Source organism: Thalassophryne amazonica, chromosome 9 (assembly GCF_902500255.1).
Source record: "Thalassophryne amazonica chromosome 9, fThaAma1.1, whole genome shotgun sequence".
Lineage (NCBI taxonomy): Eukaryota > Metazoa > Chordata > Actinopteri > Batrachoidiformes > Batrachoididae > Thalassophryne > Thalassophryne amazonica.
Window position 1 is genome coordinate 113,010,053 of NC_047111.1, and position 20,060 is coordinate 113,030,112.

Sequence of the window (20,060 nt, forward strand, 5' to 3'; positions counted from 1 at the left end):
AACCTGCAATGTCACCCGTTTTTTTGTTTGTTTGCTTTTTTAACAGCTTTATTTTGACAAACCATAGATAGTGCCATTAAGGATCATGCTCAGCCATGTGCTGTTCTTTTTATCCGTGTTACTGGCAGTGTTGTTGATTCCTCGTGACTGGTTTGGAAATAAATCTCTGCGGCTGCTGACCACACGTGAGTTATCGCTGTACGACGGTGAGGTCACCAGCAAGGGGCTCTACTTGGCGATTCTGGGCCACGTGTTTGACGTACAGAAGGGGTACAAGCACTATGGACCCGGCGGAGCCTATCACCTTATGGCAGGTGATTGACTGATCACTTATGCTGCTGTTTGTCTGTTTGATTGTTCACATGATTTCACAAAAGTACATGAACATATTTAATTCTAATTTCCTGAAGACGTAGGCGTGAGGTCAATGCAGAGCACATTAAAATTTGTGGAGATCTTTCATGCTCATTCCTTTGATCCTGTGATGACTTTGATCACAAGGCCTTTGATCCTACAATCAGAATTGCAAATTCAGTGAGAGAGCTGACCCTTGATCCTGATTCCTTTTGTCCTGCAGAATCAAAGCAGAACAGAGACAAAAACATAATCTTCTAGACAAAGTTCAAAGATTAGTGATCAGGATCAAAGCTCAGTGGTCAAGCTCATTATTCCAGACCACATTTTTACAAATCAAGATCAAAGACTGTGAGTCAGAATCAAAGTGAGCAATCATGACCAAACGTCTGATCAAAGTTGTGAGAGCAGGATCAAGGGGCATAATCATTATCAAAGCATGTGTTCAGGACCAAATAGTAATTCGAATCAAATCTCTATGCTCAAAATCAAAGATATGGATCAAAGATGACAGATCAGGATCAAAGGGTGTAGCCAGAATCAACAACCATTGGCCAGGATCAAAGATCAGCAATCACTCTCAAACCAGGATCAAAGAGCTTGATTACTAAAAGAGTGATCAAGAGTAAAGGTTATAATCACGATTAAAGCTTCTTGATCATGATAACAAATCAGCAACCAACATCATGCCTCAGAGGTCAGAATCAAAGATCTGCAAATGGGTTAATAAATGTTAAAGAACAGGTTTAAGGAAGAACCCATTCACTATGAAAAGGAGATCAAGGAAAATGTCATTAGAGATGTAAGGTCTTGTAGATCTGAGCAGAGCTGCACACTTTTTGAGAGCCTTTCTGCCCACACAAAGAATACAGATCAAAGTGTCTGATGTCTCGCACTTAGAAATGACGGATTTTTTTTAGTAACGTGAATGAATACATGATATAACTAGAAGGCACTCAGAGGGTATCCCTCTGCCAAGACCACATACACACTCTGGATCATATTCAAAATAAAATCCTCATTTTCTAGGACATTAGCCATTTGTTCACCAAAATTTCATCAACATGCTCTCACCACTTTTTGTTAAATGTGCCAAACACGTTCTTCTTAAATCATATTTCCAGAATATAATCTGGCTCACCTCCAGAACAGAATTACTTATTTCCCAGAACATTATGTAGCTGCTCACCAAGTTTCATAGAAATCCATTTATTACTTTTTGAATTATTCTGCTAAAAGACACATGGACAAACGAATGCTGGTGAAAATGTTACATCTTTAGCAGAAGTAAGAGAGCGAGAGAGAGAGAGAGATACACATGTATTACAGGAAGTCCCCTGACAGCCTCAGTCAATGGTAACGTAATGATGTTCTGGGCTTGAGACCAGAAGATCCTCGGTTCAAATCCAAGTCTGACCGGAAAATCACTAAGGGCCCTTGGGCAAGGTCCTTAATCCCGGTGTGTAGTGAGCGTCTTGTATGGCAACACCCTGACATCGGGGTGAATGTGAGGCATTATTATAAAGCGCTTTGAACGTCTGATGTAAATGGAAAAGCGCTATATAAATGCAGCCCATTTATTTCAGAAAGAAATTTGATATGCAGTGTTTGAAGATAAAATTAGACCTCTGACAGATTTCAGTGGACTATATTTGAATGGTCACAAGATTTTGTTGAGTTTGAAGGAGCTTGTCAAAAAAATGGTGTAAATGGTAAATACAGTGGTCCCTCGTTTATCGCGGGAGTTACGTTCTAAAAATAGCCCGCAATAAGCGAAATCCGTGAAGTAGTCAGCGTTATTTTTTACAATTATTATAGACGTTTTAAGGCTGTAAAACCCCTCACTACACACTTTATACACTTTTCTCAAACAGGCATGAACATTTTCTCACTTTTCTCTCATGTGTAAACACTCTCAAAGTTCAAACCTTAGTAGAAAAATAAGACCAACCTGTTTTCAGGCCCAAATATTTTTGTGAGAAATAAAAATAGAACGTTTTCCTACAAATAATTATGATGGCTTTTACAACTAACAAATTTAATTTTAACGATCAACCTACGAGGTTGGACACATAAGAAATTATTAATAGTGACTGAGCAGTATTTCACAGATCCTCTGACCGTGTCTCTTCATCCTGGCGCTGCGCCGCTGTCGCGCCTTTTTCCACCGAGTCATACCTCGGTGCAGGTGTCTTTTTCAGAGTGAAGAACAGAGTTATGGGTAGTTGTTGGCGCTCTTTTTTCATCTGGGTATGAAGATTCTTATAAACAGACACACGCAGAACACAATGCGTATACTCTCCCTTTGCGGTGCTGCGACCGGCCTGCTTGATGAGGACACAGAACACAATACACTGTAAAAAAAACAAACAAAAAAAGCAAAATTGTACTAAAAAATCCGCGAAACTGCGAAGCCGCGAAAGGTGAACCGCATTATAGTAAGGGACCACTGTATACTGTATTTATAGAAAGATTTTCCAGTTTCAGAGACGCTCTTCACCATCTTTTGGTTTTAACGAGTGGTTATTTGGTTTGTTGGTGTTTATGGCCATTTTTCTCCAACCTCTGACATCTACAAGGCATTTTCACCCAGAGAACTGCTGCTCACTGAATGTTTGTGGACCATTCTCTGTAGAGTTGATTGTGCATGAAATTGTCAGTAGGTCAGCAGCTCTGCCACACTATAGGTTGCATGTTACATAAAGTGAGGCAAATAAAATGTTTAATGCTTCAAAAAAGAGCATTAAGAACAATTCACAGTGCAGGTTATGAAGACTGTTCAATTTATGTATAAAGTGAAAAATAAGCAACTGCCCTTTAGAATTCAAGAATTTTTCACACAGAGAGTGGGAAAATATAATTTAAGGGGCTTGTATTATTTTAAAATTGCTGGTGCTCGGTGAAGCAGGAAAGGTTTCTGTGTCTCTATTTGTGACCCTAAAATATGGAATAATCTGAGAGAGGAACTCAAATGATGTTAAAATATTAATCAGTTTAAATATCAATATAAAGAAATTATGTTCTCTAGGTCTGATGCAGAAAGTTGAGTTTTGTCCTTTAAGTTGTAGTGATTAAAGTGGTTGAAGAAGGGAGTGTGAATAAATAAATGTTTCTTCCCCCCACTCCTTTTCGGTCTAGATTAAACTGGATGTATAATCCAGAAATATAAATTGTCACAGTACTGAGCTGTATATTATTTGAATGCTGTAGGCTTATGGCAGATTGTATTTTTATTTTATTTTATTTTTATTATCTTTTCTTCACTTTTTCTGTGGTCCCAATAAACCATTCATTCACTCATTCATTCAAAATCAGTATTTCATACACTGTTGATTTTGCAAGTTGTCCCACCTACAAAGAATGGAGAGGTCTGTGAGTTTTAGCGTAGGTACACTTCAACTGCAACAGACAGAATAAAATGAATAAATAAATCAGAAAATCACATTGTATCATTGTTAATCAAGAGCAATCAGAGATTTCTGACGTCCGCCAGTCTGGATCTGGATCACCTCCAAAATTTAATGGAGTCTTCCATGTCCTGTTATATAACGGCTGAGTGGATCCTTGTCATTTGATTGGTGCTTTGTATGTCACATGACATGGATTACTCGTCCCATTTGTGTTGCATCGCATTTAGAGTGCAAATTTGGTTCCATACTTTTGGTACATTACACTCTGCACACACACACGTGCACTCATGCATGCACGCCTGCACACACACACAAGACAAATCCACTGCGCTGTCTGGAGGCTGTTAGCAGGAAGTTAGACTGAAAAGCTGGACTAATTTCTGATGTGATTTTTTTTTTTTGCTGCACTGAGGATGTACACAGTCTTTTTTTGGTAGTACATGTGCGCACAACCCATTTGTGTGAGCGTGCACGTGCAGGATGATGACACAAGCGATACGACGATTTGATTGAGCAAATTGATGGTGCTAATTCTTGTAACACACATGCACACACACATAAAATCCACTTTGCTGTAAGCCATCTGGATGCATGAAGAGCTGTTCAGATGAAAAGCTGTCGTGATTTTTGAAAGGGTAGTTGTAAAACAGCTAACTGATCATCTGCAGAGGAATGGTCTATTTGAAGAGTTTCAGTCAGGTTTTAGAATTCATCATAGTACAGAAACAGCATTAGTGAAGGTTACAAATGATCTTCTTATGGCCTCAGACAGTGGACTCATCTCTGTGCTTGTTCTGTTAGACCTCAGTGCTGCTTTTGATACTGTTGACCATAAAATTTTATTACAGAGATTAGAGCATGCCATAGGTATTAAAGGCACTGCGCTGCGGTGGTTTGAATCATATTTATCTAATAGATTACAATTTGTTCATGTAAATGGGGAATCTTCTTCACAGACTAAGGTTAATTATGGAGTTCCACAAGGTTCTGTGCTAGGACCAATTTTATTCACTTTATACATGCTTCCCTTAGGCAGTATTATTAGACGGCATTGCTTAAATTTTCATTGTTACGCAGATGATACCCAGCTTTATCTATCCATGAAGCCAGAGGACACACACCAATTAGCTAAACTGCAGGATTGTCTTACAGACATAAGGACATGGATGACCTCTAATTTCCTGCTTTTAAACTCAGATAAAACTGAAGTTATTGTACTTGGCCCCACAAATCTTAGAAACATGGTGTCTAACCAGATCCTTACTCTGGATGGCATTACTCTGACCTCTAGTAATACTGTGAGAAATCTTGGAGTCATTTTTGATCAGGATATGTCATTCAAAGCGCATATTAAACAAATATGTAAGACTGCTTTTTTGCATTTACGCAATATCTCTAAAATTAGAAAGGTCTTGTCTCAGAGTGATGCTGAAAAACTAATTCATGCATTTATTTCCTCTAGGCTGGACTATTGTAATTCATTATTATCAGGTTGTCCTAAAAGTTCCCTGAAAAGCCTTCAGTTAATTCAAAATGCTGCAGCTAGAGTACTGACAGGGACTAGAAGGAGAGAGCATATCTCACCCATATTGGCCTCTCTTCATTGGCTTCCTGTTAATTCTAGAATAGAATTTAAAATTCTTCTTCTTACTTATAAGGTTTTGAATAATCAGGTCCCATCTTATCTTAGGGACCTCATAGTACCATATCGCCCCAATAGAGCGCTTCGCTCTCAGACTGCAGGCTTACTTGTAGTTCCTAGGGTTTGTAAGAGTAGAATGGGAGGCAGAGCCTTCAGCTTTCAGGCTCCTCTCCTGTGGAACCAGCTCCCAATTCGGATCAGGGAGACAGACACCCTCTCTACTTTTAAGATTAGGCTTAAAACTTTCCTTTTTGCTAAAGCTTATAGTTAGGGCTGGATCAGGTGACCCTGAACCATCCCTTAGTTATGCTGCTATAGACGTAGACTGCTGGGGGGTTCCCATGATGCACTGAGTGTTTCTTTCTCTTTTTGCTCTGTATGCATCACTCTGCATTTAATCATTAGTGATTGATCTCTGCTCCCCTCCACAGCATGTCTTTTTCCTGGTTCTCTCCCTCAGCCCCAACCAGTCCCAGCAGAAGACTGCCCCTCCCTGAGCCTGGTTCTGCTGGAGGTTTCTTCCTGTTAAAAGGGAGTTTTTCCTTCCCACTGTCGCCAAGTGCTTGCTCACAGGGGGTCGTTTTGACCTTTGGGGTTTTTACGTAATTATTGTATGGCCTTGCCTTACAATATAAAGCGCCTTGGGGCAACTATTTGTTGTGATTTGGTGCTATATAAATAAAATTGAATTGAATTGAATTTTTGGCTGGACTGAGGAACTACACAAAGTCTTTTTTTTTTTATGGAAGTCCATAGTCAGTGCACAGCATCATCGGACTACATGCCACAATTTGGACTTTAGCACTAGTGTAACACCAAAATGTAAGTCCCTTTTCTGTTGTTTATAAATTAATAAAATATCAAATGACAAGGATCTATTTTAGCTGTTATATAAAACAAATAATGAATGTTTTTACATTCTTTCAATGGAACAAAAATTTAATTCAGTGGAAGCTGGAACAAACCATTCAACTCGGCTTCACCTTGTTGAATGGTTTGTTCCAGCTTTCACCTCATGAAATATTCGTACCATTGAACTCATAAATATTAATTATTTGTATAATATCCATCTGTGGTGCAAATGTGGTGAGAATCCGTGAAGTAGTTTTGACGTAATCCTTCAAAGTGTATATAAAGTGAAATCCGGATCCAGATCCACATCACCTCCAAAATTGAATGGTGTCTGCCATAGACTAATGTGTATCTGTGTTGAAAATTTCATCAAAATCCATGAAGTACGAGGTCTATTAGAAAAGTATCAGACCTTATTATTTTTTTCAAAAACCATATGGATTTGAATCACGTGTGATTGCGTCAGACAAACTTGAACCCTCGTGCGCATCCGTGAGTTTTTCCACACCTGTCGGTTGCGTCATTCGCCTGTGAGCAGGCTTTGAGTGAGGAGTGGGCCAGCCCCCTCGTCGTTGTTTCATTGCCAGGAAATGGCGGAATGATTTGGGCTTTTTTTTCCATCAGAATTTTTTCAGAAACTGTTAGAGACTGGCAGCTGGAAACCATTAGAAAAATTTATCTGGCTTTCGGTGAAAATGTTACGGGCTTGGTAGAGGATAAGGAGTGTTACTGTCGCTTTAAGGACAGCCCCCAGCGGCTGTGGGGCGCGCCGCGCTCCGAAGCCGTCATCGACAGGCTGAACAACCATTTCATTTCTAAACGGATGAAGTAGTTTTGACGTAATCCTTCAAAGTGTATAAAAAGTATAATCTTGATCCGGAATCCGGTTTTGGATCTGGATCACCTCCAAAATTTAATGGAGTCTTCCATGGCTTAATATATATGTGTGGTGAAAAATTGGTGAGAATCTGTGAAGTCGTTTTGACATAATACTTCAAAGCCTATATAAAGTGAATATTGATCCAGAATCCGGATCAGGATCTGAATCTGCATAATCTCCAAAATGCAGTGGAGTCTTCCATACCCTGATATCTATCTGTGGTGCAAATTTGGTGAGAATCTGTGCAATAGTTTTGACGTAATCCTTCAAAGCCTATATAAAGTGAAATCTTGATCCAGATTTGGATCATCTCCAAAATTTAATGGTGTCTTCCGTGGCCTAATATATATCCGTGGTGAAAATTTGGTCAGAATATGTGCAAAGTGCACTGTATAGTTGAACGATGCACAGAGACACTATCTGCAGCAAGATCATGTTGTAAGTCTTTGGAGCAGGTCTGTGGATTGACTGTGACTGTTCTCACCATCCTTCACTTCAGCTTATTTGAGATTTTTCTTGGCCTGCCACTTCGGGCCTTAACTAGTACTGTACCTGTGGTTAACCATTTCCTCACTATGTTCCTCACAGTGGAAACTGACTGCTGAAATCTCCGATAGGTTTTTGTATCCTTCCCCTAAACCATGATGTTGAACAATCTTTGTTTTCAGGTCATTTGAGAGTTGTTTAGAGGCTGAGAAAAAAGCAGAGAAAAAAAAACGAGCACTCACAGGGACCAGGAGTGGAGGTGCAGGGCTCAAAAACTAAGTCAGTATAAAAATATAGCCAGCAACACTCAAGTGTCCTTCTTAATAAAAGTTTTAATGAGTCACGGCAAGACGACAGGATCAGGAGCACAGACGCGTTTCGACTAGGTCTTCATCAGTGTGTAAGGCCGTTCAGGAAATGACGTCTTTTATGGTAACATCAAAAACAGGTGTAAAACTCCACAAAACATGCAAATGCAGACATTGGTGATAACAAACCAAAACGTACAAAAATGGATAATAATAATAATAAGAAAATAATAATAAAAAAAGAAGAAAAAGAAAAATCCCACTGTAGAGAAAATACACTAAAAACATTTACACTGCAAAAAAACTTACACTACAAAAAAAAAAAAAAAAAACACATAAGGGTACCACAGTGAGGCCCAGCAATATATAACAGTCTACATCAACAGCTGTGGCTTGTATATACCACATGTAGGCACCAATGAACAATGGCTCAAACTAAAACTACAGTCCTTAGGGCTACACACGTGCAAAAAAACAGTGTATAAAAAGACATACATGAAACATATATCAATAACAATGAAGCTCATAAATAGAAACAATACAAATATAACACATCAAGCCTTCACAAAAACAAATAGGCATAGCAAAGGATAAAAAAACACACCTCAAAAAAATAATATAAATACAAGGCCCAAAAAAAATAGGCACAAATAGAAAACTTATGACACATACAAATTCAAAGAAAACAGCCCAACAGTAATTCCTCATTCATTCCCCTGGGAAATTCAGTTTGGAGTGTATGTATCCAAAATGCTTCCCGCTGCAATAGAAGCTTCTCCCTGTTACCTCCACATCTAGGGGGTTCAACCATTTCTATACCTTGAAATCTGAGAGCACATACATCATGGCCAGCACTCAAAAAATGTCTCGCCACTGAAGACTTTTCAACTCTGTTCCTAATGTTACTTTTATGTTCCGAGATGCGAGTCTTTAGTTCTCTCTTAGTCTTGCCCACATAACACAAGCCACAAGGGCATTTCAACAAGTAAACAACAAACTTAGACTTGCAGGAAATCCTGCTCTTCACCAAATATTTACGGCCCGAATGTGGATGTTATTATTCATTGTTATTGATATATGTTTCATGTATGTCTTTTTATACACTGTTTTTTGCAAGTGTGTAGCTCTAAGGACTGTATTCTCAGTTTGAGCCATTGTTCATTGGTGCCTACATGTGGTATATAAAAGCCACAGCTGTTGATGTAGACTGTTATATATTGCTAGGCCTCATTGTGGTACCCTTATGTGTTTTTTTGTTTGTTTGTTTGTTTTGTAATGTAAGTTTTTTTGCAGTGTAAATGTTTTTAGTGTATTTTCTCTACAGTGGGATTTTTCTTTTTCTTCTTCTTTTTTTTATTATTATTTTCTTCTTATTATTATTATTATCCGTTTTTGTACATTTTGGTTTGTTATCAGTAATGTCTGCATTTGCATGTTTTGTGGAGTTTTACACCTGTTTTTGATTGGTGTTACCATAAAAGATGTCATAGTTGAAACGCATCTGTGCTCCTGATCCTGTCGTCTTGCCATGAGTCATTAAAACTTTTATTAAGAAGGACACTTGAGTGTTGCTGGCTATATTTTTATATTGAGTTGTTTAGAGGCTCCCATGTTGCCACTCTTTAGAAGAGATGCAAAGAGGGAAAACATTTGTAAATGACCACCTTAAATACCCTTTCTCATGACTGGATTCACCTGTGTATGGAGGACAAGGGTCACTGAGCTTACCAAACCAATTTTGTGTTCCAACAGTTAGTTCTAAATGTATTCAAATCAATAAAATGACAAGGGTGCCCAAATTTATGCACCTGCCTAATTTTGTTTAAATATTTATTGTATACGTTCTGTAAGTACTAGAAACTTCATTTCACTTCTCAAATATCAGTGTGTTCATCTGCTATATGATATATTTAACTGAAATTTCTGATCCAGACAACCAATGATTTATAAAGGAAAATCATGAAAATGATCAGGGGGGCCCAAACTGTTACATGCAACTGTACATACAGTGAGGCAAATAAGTATTTGATACAACAGAAAAACAGACCCTAATATTTGGTACAGGAACCTTTGTTTGCAGTTACAGAGGTCAGACGTTTCCTGTAGTTCTTGTCCAAGTTTGCACACTGCAGCAGGGATTTTGGTCCACTCCTCCATACAGATCTTCTCCAGATCTTTCAGGTTTCGAGTTTCAGCTCCCTCCAAAGATTTTCTATTGGGTTCAGGTCTGGAGACTGGCTCGGCCACTCCAGGACCTTGAAATGCTTCTTACGGAGCCCCTCCTTAGTTGCCCTGGCTGTGTGTTTGGAGTCATTGTCATGCTGGAAGACCCAGCCAGCCACGACCCATCTTCAATGCTCTTACTGAGGGAAGGAGATTGTTTGCCAGAATCTTGCGATACATGACCCCATCCATCCTCCCTTCAGTCGTCCTGTCCCCTTTGCAGAAACCAACCCAAAAAATGATGTTTCCAACCCATGCTTCACGGTTGGGACAGTGTTCTTGGGTTTGTTCTCATCCTCCAAACACGGCAAGTGGAGTTGATACCAAAAAGCTCTATTTTGGTCTCATCTGACCACATGACCTTCTCCTATGCCTCCTCTGGATCATCCAGATGGTCATTGGTGAACTTTAAACGGGCCTGGACATGTGCTGGCATGAGCAGGGGGACCTTGCTGCCCTGCAGGATTTTAAACCATTACGGCGTTGTGTGTTACTAATGTAATCTTTGTGACTGTGGTCCCAGCTTTTTTCTCAGAATCATCCTTACCCCATGAGGTGAGATCTTACATGGAGCCCCAGACCGAGAAATATTGACAGTCATCTTGCACTTTTTCCATTTTCTAATAATTACACTAACATTTGTTGCTTTCTCACAAGCTGCTTGCCTATTTTCCTGTATCCCATCCCAGCCTTGTGCAGGTCTACTATTTTGTCCCTTGTGTCTTAAGGGCCCGGTCACACGGCACACAATGATACCTGACAAAATCACAAATCGTCAAGAAAAAGTGGATGAATGATCCTGCACTTCGACCATCACCAAAAAGCCTGCAAATCCAGAGCTCATAAAAGAACAAAACAAAACCGAAACTAGCAAAAGAAAAACAAAGTGAATGGCGACCTTGGCTTTTAGCAAAATCAAAATGAAACATTCATGATGATGTGATTTGACAGCAGGTATCAGACCAAGTGCCAGCCTGTCATCATTTCTGCAGCCAACCTGCGCTGTCCACAGCATCTGCAGCTGTGGGATCTGGTTGTCTTGACAACAGGTTTGTCTTCACTACAACAACGTGTGCACACACGCACGTCCTAGCCACAGACGGCTGGAACATGCGTAAATAGTTAAAGTAGAACTTTGATATAACGTTCATGCTGCTATTGTTTCTGTATGAAAACAGTGCTTTACATCCCACACATGGACGAGTCACATTCTGCTCGTCTGAGCTTTAATTATTGATCAGGTCCATTATCGTCAACATTCGTGCAAGATGTTGGACTTGGGAGGTTGGACGAAGCTGGACAACAATCAAATGGAATGCTGATGGGACGGGAACGATGAGGAACCGAAAGCAAAATGAAAGACGGATGAATTGAGGTTGTCATCGGGATTCGTTCACATTTTTCAGCAGTTTGAAAATTCTGATGCGCCAGCTACAGGAATGAAGCTGGTCGATGGTTAAACGATGTCTCCGTAAGTCAATGTAAGTCCAGATTTTTTGTTTCATTTTAGCTTCAGTGGCCTTCGTTAGTGCTGTGTGACCAGGGCTTTAGACAGCTCTTTGGTCTTGGCCATGGTGAATAGTTTAGACTGTGATTGATTGAGTGTGTGAACAGGTATCTTTATTACAGGTAACAAATTCAAACAGGTGTAATTAATTAAGGCTGTGACCTATCCGATCCAGTATCGGTATCGGATTCTGATACCAATGTACTTCAAGAATCGGAAAACACTGATACAACCTGCGATGTTTTCTGATACCGGAGAGAAGCCACGTCTATGAAACCTCAGCTCCTACTGCTTGCTCTCTGCTTTGTTTACTGCTGAGTGTGAGGAGGCAAGGGAGGAGGGGGAGGTTTCTGAACTGAAGCCGAGCTGTTTCTTACACAGTGTTCTAAACCACGGGTAGTGGCAAATTTCCGCCCAGCTCTCGGGTTCACATTGTCTATGGCGCCAAGCACGGATTTTCCGAAAAATTAACAGAACTGTTGCTGAACAAAATCAGCCACTTCAGTGAAACAGCAGCTCAGAGCGCAGTCGTCAGGAGCAGAGCTGAATAGAGCTTCACTTTCTCTCCACTGAATGTGAAAAATCTCAATCAAAATCCTTAAGTATTAATCCATAGGCCGTCGCTGATGGCACATTTAGAATTTCATGGTTTATTTTACAGTGGGAAGGCTTTGTGTTTCCAAAAAGTTCCAAGTTTGCTCAGCAGGAGAACGGTGAGCGAGCGGGAGAGAGAGAGAGAGAGAGAGATGGAGCAAGTGAGTGAGACACAGCAAGAGAGGGAGAGAGAGAACTTAATTTTTCATTTTTATTTTAACACTTGCTTTGACAATGTAAACACATTTCCCAAGTCAATAAAGCTCCATTGAAATTGAGAAAGAGAGACAGAGAGAGTGCTGTCTTTTCTCTGTAAAAGTTTATAAATAAAAGTACTTAATTCTTTCACCACAACATCGGATCTAGGCTTCCATCTTAGATCCACCGTCTGGCAAATTGTAGCTGAACTTTCAGGTCTTCTTTTTAAGAAAATCCTCATCTAAACACTTCATGATGAAGCTGTAAAACTGGGAATACAAAATATCCTCGTAGAAAATCAACAATAATGATAATAATAATATTAAAGCAAACAGAGCTCTGGTATTGGAATAGTATCAATATCAGCAGATATCCAATTTCAGGTATCGGGATTGGATCAGAAGTGAAAAAAATGTGGATTTGTGCGCCCCTGCAATTAATACAGGTAAAGAGTGCAGAATGAGAGAGCTTCTTAAAGAAAAACTAACAGGTCTGTGAGAACCAGAATTCTTGCTGGTTGGTAGGTGATCAAATACTTATTTCATGCAATAGATTAGATTAGATTGAACTTTATTGATCTCTTGGGAAGACTCCCTCAGGGAATTGTAGTTGTAAAATGCAAATTATTAAAAAAAAAATCATACAATGTGATTTTCAGGGTTTTTTTTTAGATTCTGTCTGTCACAGTTGAAGTGTACCTATGATAAAAATTTATGGATCTCTCCATTCTTTGTAGGTGGGAAAACTTTACAAAATCGACAGTGGAGCAAATACTTCTTTGCCTCACTATATACAGTCGTATTCAGAATAATAGTAGTGCTATGTGACTAAAAAGATGAATCCAGGTTTTGAGTATATTTCTTATTGTTACATGGGAAACAAGGTACCAGTAGATTCAGTAGATTCTCACAAATCCAACAAGACCAAGCATTCATGATATGCACACTCTTAAGGCTATGAAATTGGGCTATTAGTAAAAAAAAAAAGTAGAAAAGGGGGTGTTCACAATAATAGTAGTGTGACATTCAGTCAGTGAGTTTGTCAGTTTTGTGAAACAAACAGGTGTGAATCAGGTGTCCCCTATTTAAGGATGAAGCCAGCACCTGTTGAACATGCTTTTCTCTTTGAAAGTCTGAGGAAAATGAGACGTTCAAGACACTGTTCAGAAGAACAGCGTAGTTTGATTAAAAAGTTGATTGGAGAGGGGAAAACTTATACACAGGTGCAAAAAATTATAGGCTGTTCATCTACAATGATCTCCAATGCTTTAAAATGGACAAAAAAACATAGATGCGTGGAAGAAAATGGAAAATAACCATCAAAATGGATAGAAGAATAACCAGAATGGCAAAGGCTCACCCATTGATCAGCTCCAGGATGATCAAAGACAGTCTGGAGTTACCTGTAAGTGCTGTGACAGAAGACGCCTGTGTGAAGCTAATTTATTTGCAAGAATCCCCCGCAAAGTCCCTCTGTTAAATAAAAGACATGTGCAGAAGAGGTTACAATTTGCCAAAGAACACATCAACTGGCCTAAAGAGAAATGGAGGAATATTTTGTGGACTGATGAGAGTAAAATTGTTCTTTTTGGGTCCAAGGGCAGCAGACAGTTGCCCTTGAAATGGGTGTTTCAACAAGACAATGACCCCAAGCACACTAGTAAACCAGCAAAATCTTGGTTCCAAACCAACAAAATTAATGCCTTGCAGATGTGAAGAAATCATGAAAAACTGTGGTTATACAACTAAATACTAGTTTAGTGATTCACAGGATTGCTAAAAAAAAAGCAGTTTGAACATAATAGTTTTGAGTTTGTAGCGTCAACAGCAGATGCTACTATTATTGTGAACACCCCCTTTTCTACTTTTTTTTTTACTAATAGCCCAATTTCATAGCCTTAAGAGTGTGAATATCATGAATGCTTGGTCTTGTTGGATTTGTGAGAATCTACTGGTATCTTGTTTCCCATGTAACAATAAGAAATATACTCAAAACCTGGATTAATCTTTTTAGTCACATAGCACTACTATTATTCTGAACACTACTGTGTGTGTGTGTGTGTATATATATATCTATATATATATATATATATAGATATATATATATATATATATATCGGTGTTGAGAGCCACTGGTGCCAGTCTTTATCACAGGATTCTGTAGTGTGAAGTGGATTAAAGTCTATGACGCCCCCTAGATGGGATGCCAGTAAAATGCAGGTTACTTCCCTTCTACAGCTGTGTGGACTATCAAAGTGTGTATGTTCCTAAAGAGCTGGAACATTTTCATCTGTCAGGAACTGTACAAATCCCTGTCAGATGTTATTGTAGTGAATATTTGGTTAAAAGTTTCTGAAAGTCATTATATGTGTAATATTTCATGTAATATTTCAGGTGTGGAACACTGATACCTCAAGTTTTGCAACTGTGGTTCGATATTTTGTGTGTGCATTTTGGTCAAATAATACAGACTTGTCTCATGCCAAATTGATACCCTTAAACAGGGATAGACACTAATCTTTTTAAGCACTGGCCCCCAAACCCTTAGATTTATATGAGCACAGCAGTAGACAAAGGCACAAACCGGAAATGGCACAAAAAAATCTACCCAGTGGAGAAAAAGCCACAAAGCGGACAACATTGTCGTAAAAAGCCTCCAGCCGATGGTAGACGAAGCTGCAAACCAGAAATGACATGGTGAGATGCTGAAGAGCTTCACTCGTTCATGTCTGCGACATATACATATTATGAGCAAAGCGACGTACAGCGGCGCAAAGCTCGCTCATGGTACAGGGACTCCCAAACAGGAAGTGGCAAATTTTGAGTCCACAGTGAAACAGGAAATGTCAAATGTTGAACACTTCCTGGCATGGGGGTAGCTGGGTTGCACTGGGCTTCCCTGAAATCTGATTGGACACCCCAGGTGCCACCCGGATGATTGGCATGTCACGGCATCACACGTCTGGTTGAAAAGAGCCATTTTGAAATCAGTGACACATATTGACTACTAAGTCATTCCTGTACAGTAGTTGGTGCTGTGGTCCACAAAAAAATTCTAATCCTACTTAGTAGAAGAAGAAAAATGTTTGAACCAATTTTGAATTTGGACACATGTAAGATGCAAATTAAGGAAATGCTTAAAAATGGCAGCGATTAAGAGGGCAGTGGGGGGGTGGGTGCTCCCCAGAACCAGAAGAGTAATAATTGGATTAATAAATGGAATAAATAGTTTTGACTGTGTTGAATGTTTGGTCTCCAAAGTAAAGGTGAAACATGTCGACGTCCGTTGGATTCTATGACATGTGACATATGTTACCCTGTAACGTCAGAACTAAACATGACAAATGGTGCAAACTATTTTTTAAAACCCTATTAGCTCAACCAATAATTTACATCACTTTTTACCAAAATTGGAGCAACTTTAACTTTTGACCCCTGTACAAACTGAAACTGACCTTTGTCACCCTTCTGGTTGTTCTTTCCCCAGAATTCCATAACATTTAGTCACAGATAGTCCAAACTATACTTTTTTTTGGAATCTTTATGTTCAGACAAATAATACGGTGTAGGTTTCAATATGATTGGAGTATTTTTAAAGTTTGACCCCTGTTTAATTCTTCACTTGACCCACACCTGGCTGCCTATTGAAAATTCAAGTGGCCCATCTGTTTTTTGTTTTTTTTTTAAGAGTAATGTCTAAGGAGTATTTGTGCCTAATTTGGTGCTTGTATCACCATCTGAAGGTTTCCTCTGTGAGTGTGCTGCACAATAACAAGCAGGACTGGAAAATGGATGGATGTTTCCTGAATGCCTCATGAAAAATGAACTCGACGTCTCCGTTCTCAGAACATCTCACCTTTAGATGTTATATTCCAAGCAGATGTTTCCGTTCATGACTACACATGGGACCACCTACATGGGTTATCTAGTGGCCACAGGGGGTCACCTACATGGGTTATCTGGTGGACACATGGGGTCACCTACATGGGTTATCTGGTGGCCACATGGGGTCACCTACATGGATTATCTAGTGGCCACATGGGGTCACTTACATGGATTATCTAGTGGCCACATGGGGCCACCTACATGGGTTATCTGGTGGACACATGGGACCACCTACATGGGTTATCTGGTGGACACATGGGACCACCTACATGGGTTATCTGGTGGCCACATGGGGTCACCTACATGGGTTATCTAGTGGCCACATGGGGTCACCTACATGGGTTATCTGGTGGACACATGGGACCACCTACATGGGTTATCTGGTGGCCACATGGGGTCACCTACATGGGTTATCTGGTGGACACATGGGACCACCTACATGGGTTATCTGGTGGACACATGGGACCACCTACATGGGTTATCTGGTGGCCACATGGGGTCACCTACATGGGTTATCTGATGGCCACATGGAGCCGCCTCCATGGGATGTCTGGTGGCCACATGGGGCTGCCTACATGGATTATCTGGGGGCCAGTTTAGGCTGAACCTTGCTGATACGTTCCAATGAAAATCACTTGAGGTAAGAGTGTGTGAAGTCTGTGTGTATGTTGAGCAGGTAAAGATGCCTCACTGGCCTTCATCACTGGCGATTTCACAGAAGGCAGTTTGACAGACGATGTGTCCAGTCTATCTCCTGTGCAGGTGGTGGCCTTGTATGACTGGCTCGCCTTCTATCAGCGGGAATACCACCCTGTAGGTACGTTACATCCCGTCACCTTAAGTTAAAAGTCCACACCTTGTAACAGGTGCGTTTGAGAAGGTGTGGTAGGAGCTGGTGGAGCTGCAGTTACACCACAGCTTTCATAAATTAATAAGCACCATCTGGGAATGTTTAATTTGTCAAATTTTGCATTCTTATGAATAACAGCCTGATTAATACAGAAATGTTTGCCTAATAACTGCTGTGTCATTTCCCCGTCAATGGTTGTGTGTTCCACCTTAGGCCGATTAATAGGCCGATTCTACACGGAGAGCGGGCAGCCCACAGAGGCTCTTTTACAGCTGGAGGTGTTGCTGGCAGAGAGTCAGCAAATCACAGCACAAACTCAAGCTCAAAGGTTACAAACACCAGCTTGTAACTCAGAATGGAGTGCCGCCACGGGAGGACGGGTCTGGTGCTCGAGTAAGAGGTACGGCTGCCTGATGAAATACTGACCTGACAGAGCATGCCCGTGCACACACCTCCTACCGGCCAGGATAACAGGGATACATCATGATTTTTTTTGTTTGTTTGTTTTTGTCAGTGGGGGTGTGGAAAGGGACTGGACAGGTGTCCCCAGGAAGCTGTTCTCTCCAGGCTCCAGCAGCACTCGCTGTGTCTGTGTTAAAATGCAGTCTGCAGGAGAGGAAAATCCCAACCTGCAGGAATATGAGGGCTGCCCTCCACATGCCGAGTCCTGTCCACTGGAAGATTCTGAGGAGTAGACCAGAACACACTGACTCAATCATGTAGCTTGCTTGAGAACCCTTTTTTGTTTTTATTTAAAAAAAAAAAAAAGATGGATTTGTCTTTTAACATCAAAAGGAGGGAACTTAAGAAAGAAGCCCTGTTTTGTTTTCCCAAATGAGGATGTATGTCACTGTTTAGTGATTGTTTTTTCCACTCAGGACAAAAACAAAAAGTTAATCTTTGCTGTGTTGTTTTAGAACACAAACACATCACGGGCTAACCAGCAAATTAATGTCACTGGTTGGAACAATGTGAAAACTGAGTAAACTACTTTTTGTTGCCACTTGACAGGCAAAAATGTCACTACATGTGTACAGTAGCACAGAGAGGATACTACAACCCCTGGCAAAAATTATGGAATCACCGGCCTCGGAGGATGTTCATTCAGTTGTTTAATTTTGTAGAAAAAAAGCAGATCACAGACATGACACAAAACTAAAGTCATTTCAAATGGCAACTTTCTGGCTTTAAGAAACACTATAAGAAATCAGGGAAAAAATTGTGGCAGTCAGTAACGGTTACTTTTTTAGACCAAGCAGAGGAAAAAAATATGGAATCACTCAATTCTGAGGAAAAAATTATGGAATCATGAAAAACAAAAGAAAGCTCCAACACATCACTAGTATTTTGTTGCACCACGTCTGGCTTTTATAACAGCTTGCAGTCTCTGAGGCATGGACTTAATGAGTGACAAACAGTACTCTTCATCAATCTGGCTCCAACTTTCTCTGATTGCTGTTGCCAGATCAGCTTTGCAGGTTGGAGCCTTGTCATGGACCATTTTCTTCAACTTCCACCAAAGATTTTCAATTGGATTAAGATCTAGACTATTTGCAGGCCATGACATTGACTCTATGTGTCTTTTTGCAAGGAATGTTTTCACAGTTTTTGCTCTATGGGAAGATGCATTATCATCTTGAAAAATGATATCATCCCCAAACATCCTTTCAATTGATGGGATAAGAAAAGTGTCCAAAATATCAACGTAAACTTGTGCATTTATTGATGATGTAATGACAGCCATCTCCCCAGTGCCTTTACCTGACATGCAGCCCCATATCATCAATGACTGTGGAAATTTACATGTTCTCTTCAGGCAGTCATCTTTCTAAATCTCATTGGAATGGCACCAAACAAAAGTTCCAGCATCATCACCTTGCCCAATGCAGATTCGAAATTCATCACTGAATATGACTTTCATCCAGTCATCCACAGTCCACGTTTGTTTTTCCTTAGCCCATTGTAACCTTGTTTTTTTTCTGTTTAGGTGTTAATGATGGCTTTCGTTTAGCTTTTCTGTATGTAAATCCCATTTCCTTTAGGCGGTTTCTTACAGTTCGGTCACAGACGTTGACTCCAGTTTCCTCCCATTTGTTCCTCATTTGTTTTGTTCTGCATTTTCAATTTTTGAGACATATTGCTTTAAGTTTTCTGTCTTGACGCTTTGATGTCTTCCTTGGTCTACCAGTATGTTTGCCTTTAACAACCTTCCCATGTTGTTTGTATTTGGTCCAGAGTTTAGACACAGCTGACTGTGAACAACCAACATCTTTTGAAACATTGCGTGATGATTTACCCTCTTTTAAAAGTTTGATAATCCTCTCCCTTGTTTCAATTGACATCTCTCGTGTTGGAGCCATGATTCATGTCAGTCCACTTGGTGCAACAGCTCTCCAAGGTGTGATCACTCCTTTTTAGATGCAGACTAACGAGCAGATCTGATTTGATGCAGGTGTTAGTTTTGGGGATGAAAATTTACAGGGTGATTCCATAATTTTTCCTCAGAATTGAGTGAGTCCATATTTTTTCTCTCTGCTTGGTCTAAAAAAGTAACCGTTACTGACTGCCACAATTTTTTTTTCTTGATTTCTTAGTGTTTCTTAAAGCCAGAAAGTTGCCATTTGAAATTACTTTAGTTTTGTGTCATGTCTGTGATCTGCTTTTTTTTTCTACAAAATTAAACAACTGAATGAACATCCTCCGAGGCCGGTGATTCCATAATTTTTGCCAGGGGTTGTACACAAGTGTAAAGAAACCTTTTAAAGCACCTGATTATACAGTTAACCGCTTGTCTTAGCTTCCTAACTGGTGGCAGGTGTTTCTGTCCACAGTCATTACAAGTCGATTGCTGATGAGGGGCTCATTCTGCAAG

General features: G+C 40.0%; 1 protein-coding gene across 2 annotated transcripts; it reads left to right on the forward strand.

The window, feature by feature from the left end:
* The first annotated feature begins 25 nt into the window (after positions 1–25).
* LOC117517851 (neuferricin) lies at positions 26–18,318 on the forward strand. Of its 2 annotated transcripts, XM_034178985.1 has the most exons (4): positions 32–314; positions 17,015–17,155; positions 17,402–17,588; positions 17,703–18,309. In XM_034178985.1, the coding sequence occupies exons 1-4, from the start codon at positions 86–88 to the stop codon at positions 17,881–17,883; spliced, it is 738 nt and encodes a 245-aa protein (XP_034034876.1). In that variant the 5' UTR covers positions 32–85; the 3' UTR covers positions 17,884–18,309. The 2 variants fall into 2 exon arrangements, with proteins under 2 accessions (XP_034034877.1, XP_034034876.1); XM_034178986.1 differs by lacking the exon at positions 17,015–17,155 and having other exon boundaries at positions 26–314; positions 17,703–18,318.
* Positions 18,319–20,060: the final 1,742 nt, after the last annotated feature.

Coding starts and splice junctions, on each gene's coding strand:
- LOC117517851 (XM_034178985.1), top strand. CDS start 86: ATGCTCAGCCATGTGCTGTTCTTTTTATCCGTGTTACTGGCAGTGTTG. Junction 17,156..17,401: donor GCGGGAATACCACCCTGTAG/GTACGTTACATC, acceptor GTTCCACCTTAG/GCCGATTAATAGGCCGATTC. Junction 17,589..17,702: donor GTCTGGTGCTCGAGTAAGAG/GTACGGCTGCCT, acceptor TGTTTTTGTCAG/TGGGGGTGTGGAAAGGGACT.